The sequence below is a fragment of the Dipodomys spectabilis genome, unplaced genomic scaffold (genome assembly GCF_019054845.1).
Source record: "Dipodomys spectabilis isolate Male_0828 unplaced genomic scaffold, ASM1905484v1 ptg000145l, whole genome shotgun sequence".
Classification (NCBI taxonomy): Eukaryota; Metazoa; Chordata; class Mammalia; order Rodentia; family Heteromyidae; genus Dipodomys; species Dipodomys spectabilis.
Genome location: NW_024870822.1, coordinates 23,558,908 through 23,573,470, shown reverse-complemented (window position 1 = coordinate 23,573,470; position 14,563 = coordinate 23,558,908). Strand labels below are relative to the sequence as shown.

The window sequence follows — 14,563 nt, the reverse complement described above, 5'->3', positions numbered from 1 at the left end:
AGAATTTCAGCTCAAGTGGTGTAGTATCTGTCTAGCAAGCATGGGATCCTGAGTTCAAATCCAAGTAATGCAAAAAAAAAAAAAAAAAAGCATTACTGAATAAATTTCCACAAATGATTTGATGTTCTTCAATATCTTGCACAATGCCTAACCCTGACCTATTATTGGATCAAAAGAACAGAGGCAAAGTGAAGCAAGGGAAGTGTCCTGAGTTGAATTTTGAACATTGGATACTAGAACAACACTGTTTGGCTGAAAGATGATCGTGAGCTGATATATAATTTAAATTTTTCTAGTGACTTCATTTAAAAAGGGTAAAAAGTAAAAAGGCAAAACTAATGTCATCTAATCCATTTCATCTAAAATATAATTGTTCCAACTTGAAGTCAAAATAAGAAATCATGAGATATTTCATATTTCTTTTTCAGACTAAGCTATCAAAATCCAGTGTGTATTTCACACTAATAGCACACTTCAGTTTGGAATGATCATATTTCAAGTACTTAGAGTCTAATCCCATATATTCTGGGAAGTAATGCTGCATTAGATTACAATACCCTTAATATCTGGATTTTAGCCTCCTGAAGACATGATCTTCTCTTTCTTTTCTTTCTACAGCTGCCTTTCTTTAGGCTTTTGGTTTTCTTTTGGGCCTTGGGAATATTGTTTAGAAAATTTATAGTAGGGGACACCAAGCTGGAGCATTAAACATCTTAAAAAAACTAAAAAAAAAAAAATCAGCCTCTTCAGGATAAAGAAGGAAAAAGTTTGGACCCATTTTAGCAAAGTGGGCTTTTTTTCTTCATATAATAAATTATAGATAAGAGAGAGAAAAAATTAGTTTGAACCTCAAAGAGAATCTACCTGGCAGATGTAATCTTTTCACTTTCTTGTTATTAAACTGTCTCTTCTCTGTTGCAAACTATCTATAATCTGACTTACATAGTATTTTCTTTTTAAATTTCATTTTCCTTTTGTGCCCCTTTTGGAACTGAGTGTCAGTATTTTCTGTGCTGAAAAGTAGAAAAATATTTGGGACAAGTTATTTGTTTCTCCTGAAGCAATTAGAAACTATTTTTTTTTTTTTTTTTACCGGTGACCAATCAAAATTGAAGTAAAATCTTGAGGAAAAAACCCGAGTTGCACTCATTATGGATATGCAGTAATTAAAAAAGAACGCTTTAAGGTTGGGAACATAGCTCCATGATAGACTGCATGCTTAGTACCCATGGGAGAGGGACACAGGGAGAATGTTTAGACCCTACTTCTTAAACTGTAAAATGTTATCACCTTGGAAATGTGTCACCTACTTGGAAATCATAAAAGTGACACAGAATATCTTTAAACTGGGGGAAAGCAAAGGAAGGGGTGATATTGTCCAAGAAAGCTTATGAAATGGTAACCCCTCTGTACAACACCTTAATAATAACAATAAAATTCTATTTAAAGAGTGACAAAATACCTTTAATTTTCAAGGGAAATTAAAGTAACCATTAGAATGAGGAAAGATCTTAAGGAGGAAGAGAAAGAAAAAAATGAAAGGGTCCTACTTAAAGAGTCACAATGCTGTATCTACCAAGATTTTTTTAAGCCAGTCCTAGGACTTCAATTCAGGGCCTGCACACTGTCACTGAGCTTCTTTTGTTCAGGGGTAGAACTCTACCACTTGAGCCACAGTGCCACTTCTGGCTTTTTCTGTTTATATTGTTTTGATATCTTTGTCAAATTGTTACGTCCAGATTATTCTGGGCTGAGAGTAGGTTTTGAAATGAAATCCTCCAATTTTATTATTTTTCAAATGTACATTGGTATTTTTTCTTTTTTTATTATAAATGTATTTTTTTTATTGTGAAAATACTGTACAGTGGGGGTTACAATTACATGGGCAAGATAATGAGTACATTTCTTATCAAGCATTGTAGCCTCCTCCTTTGTTTCCCCTTCCTATCCCTTCTAATCCTCCCCCCCTCCCCCCCTCCCCACCAAAGTTGTAAAGTTCGTTTTTTGACATAACGACTTGTACATCTCATTGTTGCAATGGGTCCTCCTGTATCCCTGTTTTAACGATTGCGTTGGTATTTTTAAGTCTATATTTTTAAGTCTATATTTCCACATAACCTTTAGAATCAATTTGTTAATTTCTAGAAAAGTTACTTTTGATTTAGATTGCATTTAATCTTGAGATTATTTTATAGAGAACTGACATCTTAACAGTAGTCTTCTACATCCTTTGAGTTTTTACTTTGATTATATAATTCAAATCTACCTGACCAATTTTGCTAGTCTCCTGCTATTGTTTCTTTTCATATTCAATCTTTTATTTAACTATTTTAATTATACTCCTGCAAACTGGTAATTCCAAATATATATTCTTTAGGACTCTAAATCTGTTGTTAGTTGTTTTTGTTAACAATAATTCATACTGGTTCATTTCCTTAGCATAGGGTCATTGTTAAATTTACGCTTGTATTTTGTTGAACCAGATGTTAGACTTACGATGGCCTAAATTGGAAGTGTACTATTCCTAAAAGGATCTAGAATTGCTTCACTGGACAACTAAGGTGAAGGCTTCTACTAAATACGGATTACCTTGTTCTTTTCAGTGTTCTAGTCTGATATAAATCTATCAGGTTCAATCAGCTGGTCTAGGCAGTGCTTAATCTTGCTCATAAAAATCTAGTTTTACAAATTGCTAATTGCTCAAGGTCTGGTTTGCCCTATTTGCCCTTTCCTCAGGATTGAGAGAAGCACATTTACAAACTTTTCTTCTTTGGTGAAACAATGTTTCAAAATCATGATTTATGGAAAAAAATCATTTATGTTTGTTTCTCATAGTATGCAGTTCATGATCATGCTGAATGTGTAGGATTTCGGTTAGTTTTCAAATTGTAATTTATTGTTAAAAGACAGTTAAGAATTTTCACAATAAAAAACTTTAACTGTGTATCTGGTAAAATGTTTTTGAGATTTTAGTAATTTTTGTTTCAAAAAGTGCTAAAATACAATCAATTCTTTATGAGATATGTAGGATCTCTAACCTGTATAAACCAGAGCTGTAAAAAAATTATTTTGGCAGTGAGAAAGCTTGATAAACAAATAGCCTTTTGGCAGTACTCCTGTTCCATTTAGTTTTCCCTTGAGGGCAGGAAAGACAGAATAACTTCTAGGTCATGAAAAGTAAAACTACTTACATTTTTTTGAATCATTAACTAAAAATCAGTTCATTTAGTTAATGTTTCTTTCTTAAAACATCAACACAGATGTTTGGCCTCTCTGCCTTGAAACTATGCTTTTGTAAAAAAAAAAATGTTCAGAATGTAATGTTAAATCCCCATAAGTATGTTCTTGCAACAAGAATATAAATACTAATAAATCCCAAGTCAGAAAGAACTCATTTAAACAAGAATTATCTCATGCAAGCCCATTCATAACTGAAAAGGACTTCTACAATATATTAAATAATAGCGTGAGTTTGAAAGACAATACTATCTATTTCTGAAATACTTAAGTTATGAAGTGTCTATCAATTTGAGTGTATCTGATGGTAAAAAATTCATGCATGTTTTCTTTTTCAGAAATAATTATTCAAATGAGGAATAAAAATATGTGTAGCCTGAGTTCCTAGTACTCAAATAGTGATAAACTGTATGTGCTAAAATTAAGTTTTAGGGTAACACTTAAAACTTAAAACTGGGGGAGGGAAAAGTTGGAGAGGTGGGGTGGGAAGGGATGGTGGGGGAAAAACAAAGAAGGAGTAACAATGCCCAATAGGAAATGTACTCATTACCTTACTCATGTAACTGTAACCCCTCTGTACAGAATCTTTACAATCAAAATATATATTAAAAAATTTTAAATCACCAGAAAAACTTAAAACTAAGACTGAAACTTTAAAGCCTTAAAATTTCATTTTGTAAACAGCACAGAAAGTATTAGCAGAAAAAGCTCATCAAATAAGTTTTGTAATTTTAATATGAATTATTAGGAAATAGAGGAATTGTCTAAGTATGTAGCTTCCTATAGTCTCTTTAATTTGTAGACAGTAGCAAAAATATTACAGCAAAGTAACAAAAGACATGTAGCCTTTTCTTTAAGGGCTTAGGGGTTTGAGCCACACCTTTGGTCCAACAGCTGGTCTTTATTAAAGACAATTTTATTCTTATTCTTTATTCTTATTCTCATTAAGAGTGCTCAAATATATGCATCCTATTTAAACTGGGGTTAAAACTCTGCTAATCTATATCCTAGAAACAGCTTTCCAGATTTTATTATCATCTACATATACATGTAGATCAGAAATTGTTATATATGTATTTAGTTCATGTAGCTTCCAGTTTTCCCGCCAATTTATCTATAACACAAGTTTTTCCATATCAGTAGATACTTACATATAGACACACATACATGTAGTTGGTAGTTCAGCAATATAATTAAATAAATATACAAATAGTAAATATTGAATGTTCTGAAATTCTGCTATTAAAAATTATTAGTGTCAGATGGGCATTGGTGGTCCATGCTTATAATCCTATCTACTGAGTAAGTAGAGATCTGAGGATTGAGGTTTAAAGCCAGCCCAGGCAAAAAAAATCCCTGTGACTCTTATCTCCAATAAGCTACTCAGAAAAGATATCCTTTCAAATTAAGTTTGAGAAGATAAATACATCCTGCAAAAAAAAAAAAAATCTAATAGCAGTACCCTATGAATACTAAACATGTAAGCTTATAAAGAATACTATACTGAATGCTCACTTGGAAATAAAATACTACCTACATTCAAGAATAAACTACTGTCACCTTTGAAGAACTTTGCGCTCACTGCCCTTTTCCTATATTTCTTAAATACAGAGGCAATTTTCTTAAATATTTTGTCTTTGTTATTTTGTTTTTCCTTTCCCCCTCTTATATTTGTACATTTTTTATTGTAAAAATGCTGTAGAGCGAGGTTAGTTACAAGAGCAAGGTACATTTCCTATTGAGCATTGTTGACTCTTCCTTTGCTTTCCCCCTACCATCCCTTCCCTCCCACCTCCACAACTACTTGTCCCCCCTTCCCCCCCTCTGCACTGCCAAAGTTGTAAAGTACGTTTTCAACATAATATTTTGTACATTTCATTGTTACAGTGGGTCAACCTATATCCTTATTTAAGCATTTTGTCTTTTCCCTTCCACTCCCTGGATTAGAGAAGTGTATATACAAGATGCAGGGCACTGACATCAAATACAGTGAAAATAGGTTTATAACATGGGGGAGGAACATATAAAGTGACAAAAAAAAATCACATGGTACATTATAAATGTTAGAAACAATAGCAAGAAAGAAAAAAGAATTTGTGTCCCTATCTTGGCGTTCATTCCACTTAATATCATCTTATATGGTCATAGGTACATAGCTTTTGACCTTTTCTGCTTGTCCCTCACATGTACTAGTTATTGCAAATAAGGGAAACCATGGGACCTATGTTTCTTTGGGCCTGGCTTACTTCACTTACTGCTAAGGATCAAACCCGGGGCCTTCTGCAGGTTAGGCAGGTGCTCTACTGTTGAGCACCATATATCTACCTTGATTTTCTTGAGTTTTATTACTTATCCTTGGGTCACTAAATGTCTATAACTATATTCTTTAAAAATTTTATTTTGGAAATAGTTTTGTGGCTCAAGTGGTAGCGCACTTGCCTTGAGCTGAAGAGCTCAGGGACAGCGCCCAGGCCCAGAGTTCAAGCCCCAAGACCAACACATAAATAAATAAATAAAAATTTTATTTTATTGTAAAGCTGCTGTACAGAGGGGATTACTCATGTAACTGAAACCCCTCTGTAAAACATCTTTATTTGTTTTTGAGCTATAACTTGTCATTATTATTTGAGCTGTCTTTTAATTTTTGTACAAAATTATCTTTGCTAAGATTCATCCACATTATCTCTTGTAGCTGCAATTTGGAAATACCCTGCTTTATTTGTCCATTTGAATGCTGGCTGGCATAAGGGGGTTCAGCATTTTTGTTATTTCAAACAATGTTGCATGCCTCTGGGTATATATAAGCAAGAGTACCTCTAGGAATATAATCTCTGGCTCATGCAGTATGCTTCATATGCAGCTTTATTAATAACAAATGATCACATTTGTCTCTGATTTCATTTAATTATATCTTACAAAATTGTCTAAAATGGTTGTACTAATTTACATATTTACCAACAAAATTTCAAGTTCCGCTTGTTCTACAACTTTGTCAATACTTGACATTATCAGATTTTTAAGTTCTTGACAATACTAAATGCAAAATGTTATACTGCTGTAGTTTTACTCTACATTATTGATACAGATTTAGATAATCTTTAAATTTATTAATTAAGTGGGTTACTATTCATGTTTTGTCCAGTTAAAATTATTTTTCTAAGGACAAACATAAAATTTATTATAATCTAAGTACAAATCTGCTTGTATTATTTTTATTTTTTTGTTGGTCATAGGGCTTGAACTCTGGGCCTGTCCCTGAACTCTTCAGCTCAAGGTGATTGCTCTACCACTTGAGCCTCAATGCCATTTCCGGTTTTCTAGTGGTTAATTGGAGATAAAAGTCTCCTGGACTTTCCTGCCCAAGCTGGCTTTGAACCTTGATCCTCAGATCTCAGCCTCCTGAGTCACTAGGATTACAGCTGTGAGCCACCAGTGTCCAGCTTGTTTGTTTGTTTTTCTGTCCGTTGTGGGACCTAAACTCTGGGCCTGGGCGGTGTCCCTAAGTTCTTCAGCTCAAAGCTAGTGCTCTACCACCTGAGCCACAGTGCCACTTCTGGCTTTTTCTGCTTATGTGGTACTGCGGAATCAAACCCAGCGCCTCATGCATGCAAAGCAAGCACTCTACCACTGAGACACTTTCCCAGCCCTTGTATTTTTTTTAAAGACAGGGTGTCACTATGTACTTGAGGCTGGCCTTGAACTCAGGATCCTCCTGTCTTAGCATCCCCAAACTGGGTTTGAAGGCATATTCTCATGTCTTACCATACTCAGAACTCTCTGGATGAGATACCTTTTTCTTTTGCTAACCCTGGGGCTTGAACTCTGGGTCTGAACACTGTTGCTGAGCTCAAGGCTAGCACTCTACTACTTGAGCCACAACTCTACTTCTGAGTTTTGCAATTAATTGGAGATAAGAATTTTATAAACTCTCCTGCCTCGGTTGTCTTTGAACCCATATCCTCAGATCTTAGCCTCCTGAGTAGCTAGGATTACAGATGTCTCCATGAGATACTAAAAACAAAAACAAAAAGAAAAGAAAAGAAAAGAAAAAGAAAGGAAAAAAAGAAAAACATATATACACGGAAGTTCTTAATTTTAATATTGACAAAATTTATCAGTTTTTTGGCAAAGTAGCAGGGTATAAAATTAACCCTCAAAAATGAATGGCTTTTTTGTATGCCAATAATGAGAAAAGCGTGGCTGAAATTAGGAAAGCAACTCCATTCGTAATAGCCCCACAAAAAATAAAATACCTAGGAATTAACTTAACCAAAGAAGTGAAGGAACTCTATGATGAAAACTTTAAAAACCTGAAAAAGGAAATCAAAACAGAACTTAGAAAGTGGAAAAACCTCCCATGCTCCTGGATTGGAAGGATCAACATCGTAAAAATGGCAATACTTCCCAAGGCTATCTACAAAGTCAATGCGATACCTATCAATATTCCAACCTCATTCTTCAAGGAAATAGAAGAGGCAATCCAAAAATTCATATGGAACAATAAAAGACCCCGAATAGCAAAAAAGATCCTTAACAGAAAGAACAGTGCTGGAGGAATATCAATACCAAATTTCAAACTACTACAAAGCCATAGTAATCAAAACAGCTTGGTACTGGCACAAGAACAGACCTCAAGACCAATGGAATAGAATTGAAAGCCCAGAAATGAACTCACAGATCTATAGCCATCTAATCTTCGATAAGGGAGCTAAAAAAATAGAACGGAAGAAAGATAGCCTCTTCAGTAAATGGTGCTGGCAAAATTGGTTAACAACTTGTAGAAAACTAAAGCTAGAACCTTATATATCACTCTGCACCAAAGACCTCAGACTTAAAACAGACACTCTGAAAACATTACAGGATGGAATAGGAGAAACCCTAGGACTCCTTGGCACAGGCCAAAATTTTCTTAATAGACACCCAGAAACACAACAAATCAAAGAAATGTTGGACAAATGGGATTGCATGAAATTGCAGATCTTCTACATGGCAAAGGACATAGCTAGCAAGATCAATAGAAAGCCCATGGATTGGGAGAAGATCTTCACTAGCCATACAAAGGACAAGGGTCTCATATCTAAAATATACCTGGAACTCAAAAAATTAAATCCCCTAACAACAAATCCTCAAAGAAACAACTGCCCAATATAATAAGTGAGCTAAAGTCTTAAAGAGAAACTTCTCTGAAGAGGAAAGAAGGATGGCCAATAGACACATGAAGAAATGCTTAACCTCTCTAGCCATAAAAGAAATGCAAATCAAAACAACATTGAGATACCACCTCACCCCAGTTAGAATGGCTATAATCAAGAACTCTAATAACAACAGCTGCTGGAGGGGATATGGACAGAAGGGTACCCTACTGCATTGTTGGTGGGAGTGTAAACTTGTTCAACCACTTTGGAAAGCAGTATGGAGGTTCCTCAAAAGACTCCACATAGAGCTTCCCTATGACCCAGCAATCCAATTTTTGGGTATTTACCCAAATGATCACAAACAAAACCATACTAAAGCTACCAGCACAACTATGTTTACTGCAGCCTTATTTACCATAGCTAAGATATGGAACCAACCCAGATGCCCCTCAGTAGATGAATGGATCAAGAAAATGTGGTATATATACACAATGGAATTCTATGCCTCCATCAGAAAGAATGACAATGCCCCATTTGTTATGAAGTGGAAAGCCTTGGAAAAAATTATACTAGGTATGCCAGGCCCAAAGAAACATAGGCCCCATGGGTTCCCTTATTTTTAATAACCAGTATATGTCTGAGACAAGCAGAAAAGGTCAGATATGCTGATGTTAGGTGAAATGAACCCCAAGATAAGTATTCAAATGTTTTTTACTTTCATGCGATTGTTTCTAACATATTTATAAAATGATTTCTTTGTTGCTTTGTATGTCCCTCCCCCACAGTATAACCCTTGCTTTCACTGTATTTGATGTTGTTATAATTTGTGGAGGGGAAGGGAAAAAACAAAATTTTTAAATAGGGATACAGGTGGACACATTGCAACAATGAGATGTACAAGTCCTTATGTCGAAAAACGAACTTTACAACTTTGGCGGGGGGAGAGGGGGCGAGGGGGGGCGGGATATGGGAAGGGATAGGAAGGGGAAACAAAGGAGGCAGCAATAATGCTTGATAAGAAATGTACTCGTTATCTTGCCCATGTAATTGTAACTCCTCTGTACAGTATTTTCATAATAAAATTTTTTTTTAAAATTATGTTTTTAAGACTGTCACTTGGTTACTTGTACCAAGTCTTTCTCTATCCTAAAGTCATAAGCATACTTCCTGAATTGTGTCTGAAACATTTTAGGCTGTATGGTCAGTTTTTGTTTTTGTTTGGCTTTGTAATAGTTAAGGCTTTGATCCATGTGGAATTCACTTGTCTATAGTGTGAGTAATGTGTATATCTGTTGTGTTATGTATATGGAGTCACCCAAACGTGAATCACCATTATTTACTGATTTGCTCATCATTATGTTAGACAAGTTATTTTCCTGCCCATCATATTTCCATATATGCATGCATTTCTTTTTGACCCTCAATTCTGTTCTATTGTTCAATTTGAATACAATTGTACAAATTCCATATTGTCCTAAGCACTATAATCTTAAGCTATTTTTAGACATTCAGACAAGACAAATTCCTGTGCTTTCTTTATGACTATGTTGGTAATGATAAAGTGTTTTTGATGTTCTATTTGGGATTCTGATAGAAACTTTAATAACTCTATAAATTCCTTTGAGAAGAACTGATATTTTTATTATAAAAAGGTCAATCCTTGAACACATTTATCTATACCTTCTTTCATAGGTAAGTTTTTGCAGGGAGGAGGGCAGTCTTGGGACTTGAACTCATCACTTCGGCACTGTTCTTGAACTTTTTTTGGCACAAGGCTAGCATTCTACCTACTGATCTAAAACTCCACTTCTATCTTTTTGGTGGTTAACTGAAGATAAGAATCTCACAAGCCGGGCGCTGGTGGCTCACGCCTGTAATCCTAGCTACTCAGGAGGCTGAGATCTGAGGATCGCGGTTCAAAGCCAGCCCGGGCAGGAGAGACCATGAGACTCCTATCTCCAATAAAACCACCAGAAAACCGGAAGTGGCGCTGTAGCTCACGTGGTAGAGAGCTCGCCTTGAGCTGAAGAGCTGAGGGACAGCACCCAGGCCCAGAGTTTAAGTCCCACGGCCGACAAAAAAAAAAAAAGAATCTCACAGATTTTCCTGTCAGAAGTGGCCTCAAACCATAATCCTCAGATCTTTGCCTCCTGAGAGCTAGGATTACAAGTATGAGCCACTAGCACCTGGTTTGAATACATATTTTTGAATTCACAGTATGTAATAATATTTTCTCCTGGGAAAAGGTATTTTTACATCATCTATAGAGAGCAAGATGCCAATATTATAGACTATAAAACAAGAAATCTAGCCTAATTTGCTCCTTCTAATTCCAATCTTCACTATTTGTTGGGAAGATTATCTCTGTAAGATCATACAACTATTTTGAAGTTCAATGCAAATTTTTTCTTTTTCTTTTTTGGGTGCCAATACCGGGGCCTGAACTCTGGGCCTGGGCACTGTGTCTTAGCTTTTTTGCTTAATGCTGGATCTCTATCTCTTGAGCTATAACTTCCCAATTCTGGCCTTTTGATGGTTAATTTAAGCTAAGAGTCTCATGGACTTTCCTCATCTGAGTGCTTTGAATTGTTATCCTCAGATCTCAGCCTCCTGAGTAGATAAGACTATAGGCATGAGCTGTAATGTGCCCAGCTTGAAAAGTTTTCCCATGCTTTACATATACAAAGTGTTTCATAAATAATTTGATATTTAATATTTTGATTAGCCATTATTCACTTCCCTTTGCTTTAATAATACAACTAAAAACTGATATGAAATCATTCATATCAATGTTTGAAAGGTGACGTTTCAAAGAGACTGTTTATATTACAAAATCAGTAAAACGATCTAGTATTTTCAAGAGAAAATAAGTAACAGAAAGATCAATATTTGTGTCAAGTTATGAATAAATGTTTCTGACAGAAATGGTAAAGATATTGGCTTTTCATCTTTTCAGCTGTGGTAGCTTCAAGAACTTGATATATCAGTAATTACCAGTCTCCAAAACAAAGTATTCTGAAATGAAAAGAATAATCTGAATGGACTAAAAAATTACCTGCAGAGTACAATTCATCATCCTTATTATGTAGTCAAATTGTTGATGATCCAATATTGCCCGATTTTGCTGTACATGTAAGCCCAGTTCATCAGTAAGACACTGTCTTGCTGCCTTTCCTTTAAGGGCTCTCAGTGCAGCAGGAAGAGTCTGAGAACAAGAGAGTTACAAGTGACCACAGGGTACTACTGCAAAAACATCATACTGAAAATTCAAATGCATTTGTTCCAAAGGAATTGGCAGAATTAAGCTTCTAGGAAAGAAGTGATTTGCTGTTAAGACCAATAATAAAGTAGGTAAATTTGTAGAATTTTAAAATTTCTAAACCAGCAAGGGAAATTAGAAGTAGCTTATATGGTAAATTTGAAAACACTAAATTCTTTTTCTTAGATTTAACACAACTTGATTTGCCAAACTGTTGTTTCAGCTCCTGACTCAAAAGCCACAGTCAAACATCTTCTTTGTATAACTGATCAAGTTTCCATGGTGAAAGTAAATGGAAAAATTAGGTAACAAAAATACAAGTGATTTAATAATTTTAAAGTAGTCAACTACTTTATTATTATTCAGTTTTAAGATATGAATGGAAAATTCTATAATCTGGTCTCTTCTTTTCAAAGTCATAAAGAACTCAAGGCAATATAGGTATTTCTACATGTATGTAGTGAAACTTTTCACTCATTACAAAAACACTAATAATGCCTTCTCAGTTAATTATATAAGGCTAGCTAATTTACATATAGTAGTAATAAGTTTACTTAATGTGGAGACCTAAAAGAGAGACCAGAGAGAACAAAGGAGCAAATAATATTTGAGTAGGAGAATATGTTATATAAAGCATGCAAAAGAAAGCAAGAGCTGTAAAATAATTGCTTGGGCATGGCTCAAGTGTTTCCTAGTATACTTAGCAAGTATAAGGCTATAAGGTGGGTTCAAACTTGAGTACTGCCAAGAAGTGTGTGTGTGTGTGTGTGTGTGTGTGTGTGTGTGTGTGTGTGTGTGTGTGTGTGTGTGTGTGTGTGTGTGTGTGTGTGTGTGTGTGTGTGTGTGTGTGTGTGTAGAGAGAGAGAGGGGGGGGGCAGAGGGGGGCAGAGAGAGGCAGAGAGAGACAGAGTGAGCAAGAACGCAGTTGGGTAAGAAAATCTACGTTTTTAACCTTAAAATACAGAACCAAAATACGTACTACCTTCCCCCCACCAAAAACACCCAAAAAACCTTTCCAACCTAAAGTGGTGAGGGGTCACTTAGCATAAGGGTAAACATTTGAATATGCTTTAGCAACCCCATGTAATACACAACTATGACCATCAGTCACTAAGAAAAATGTTACACATGTTTAGCATGTTTCATTAGGAAGAAAATTCAAAGAGGCATAATCCATTATGCAATCTAACTAGATTCTTTTCGATGAATAAAATTATATTTAAAATGTAATATGTAGTATTGTATGTACTATGTCAAAATAAGGTTTAAAGAACAATGATTAAAGGTTTGAAGAAAAAAATTACCAGTATTATTCTTGGAGCCATGTAACTGTAACTAGGTTTAGGCTACAGTTTTAAATCTTAGATATTATTCATTTAGAAGGACTGAAATAATGAAAGAACATTTCATAAAGGAAAAGTGGAAGAATTAGAAGAGAGGCCAGCTGGCAACTTCAACATGTAAATCTGAAAGGGCAATCATAAATGCTAACTTGCGGAAAAATAGCATTTTATTACCTTTTCAGTCTCCAAAGTTTTATTTTCAAATATGAATGAAATGCAGTTTCTAACAACTTCTAGTCTCTGTGCACTGTTGAAAACTGTTGTCACTTTATCCATTATTGAAACTGACAAGGGAATATAAAGAAAACACAAATGCATTAAAAAGACAAAAGTAAGGGAGTATTACTTTAAAACCACCGACATGACCAACACTTAGTCTTTATCATTTCCCTTGTTCCATTGCACTGAAAACATTCAATTTCGTTATTTTGATTGTATTTTCAGGTTTGAAGTGTCAGTAGATAATTTCATAGAGTAGATTCTAATGATACTATTAACTCATGCAAGTAAACTCATATTGCAAAGTAAAATTTTATTAAACAAAAGTATTTATTTTACATTTTAACTGCAAGCAAACTGATGTGATAGGAAATATGTGGGGTACACGATCACAACCAAGACAGCTAATGTCTATATGCAAGACGACAATCAACAGAAAAGGAAGTTGGTAATTATATTACTAAAGGAAAAATACATGACTGAAAGGGACTGGGATGACTCAAAGGGGCTGGGATACAAGAAAGAAAGAAAAAAAGAAAGAAAGAAATTACTGTGGCTCGTGAATTGCTCTAACGGCTTAGTAAGGCCACTGTGTAGTTTCTTTTGATTCCTATGGACTTTTACCTTGTATGTAAAGTTGGGATATCTAGTCTATTATATAGCTAATGTTACCTAAACGGATTTAAAGAACATTAGGCTATAAACCAAAATAGTATTTATATATTATTTATTTATCTATTTATTTACTTTTGTCAGCCAGGGGCCTGAACTCTGGGCCTGGGCACTGTTCCTCAGCTCTTTAGCTCAAGGCTAGCACACTACCAATTAAGCCACAGTGCCACTTATGGCTTTTTCTGCTTATGTGGTGCTGAGGAATTGAACCCTCATGCCTGCAAGGCAAGCCCTCTACCATTGAGCCACCTTCCCAGCCCCAAAATAGTATTTATAAAGACAAATAAAGCATATTTTCACAAAGAAGAACTACATTAATATTATATCCTTAGTACAAATAAGGTAGTATCTATTATTCTTTTTTTTTTTTTTTTGGTCCGGTCGTGGGGCCTGAACTCTGGGCCTGGGTGCTGTCCCTCAGCTCTTCAGCTCAAGGCTAGCGCTCTACCACTTGAGCCACAGCACCACTTCCAGCTTTTTTCTTTTTGCTTATGTGGTGCTGAGGAATCGAACCCAGGGCCTCAGGCATGCAAGGCAAGCGCTCTACCACTGAGCCACCTTCCCAGCCCCAGTATCTATTATTCTTAAGCCAAAAAGAAAGACTGGTTATATTTTATGGCTGTTGTATGGAATCTAAAGCCACAGTATTTTACCTCCCTACATACCTAAAAAGACAATTATATTTAATTCATTAGCAT

General features: G+C 35.2%; 1 protein-coding gene across 3 annotated transcripts in view; it reads right to left on the bottom strand.

Moving 5' to 3' along the window:
• Positions 1 to 14,563, bottom strand: part of Sbf2 (SET binding factor 2) — a 306,050-nt gene that overhangs the window by 118,884 nt on the left and 172,603 nt on the right. For all 3 annotated transcript variants that reach the window (XM_042691358.1, XM_042691360.1, XM_042691359.1), the window contains exons 15-16: positions 13,149 to 13,258; positions 11,428 to 11,577 (exon numbers count right to left, since the gene is read on the bottom strand). In XM_042691358.1, coding sequence (XP_042547292.1) covers positions 11,428 to 11,577; positions 13,149 to 13,258 — 260 coding nt within the window. The remainder of the gene's footprint in view (positions 1 to 11,427; positions 11,578 to 13,148; positions 13,259 to 14,563) is intronic.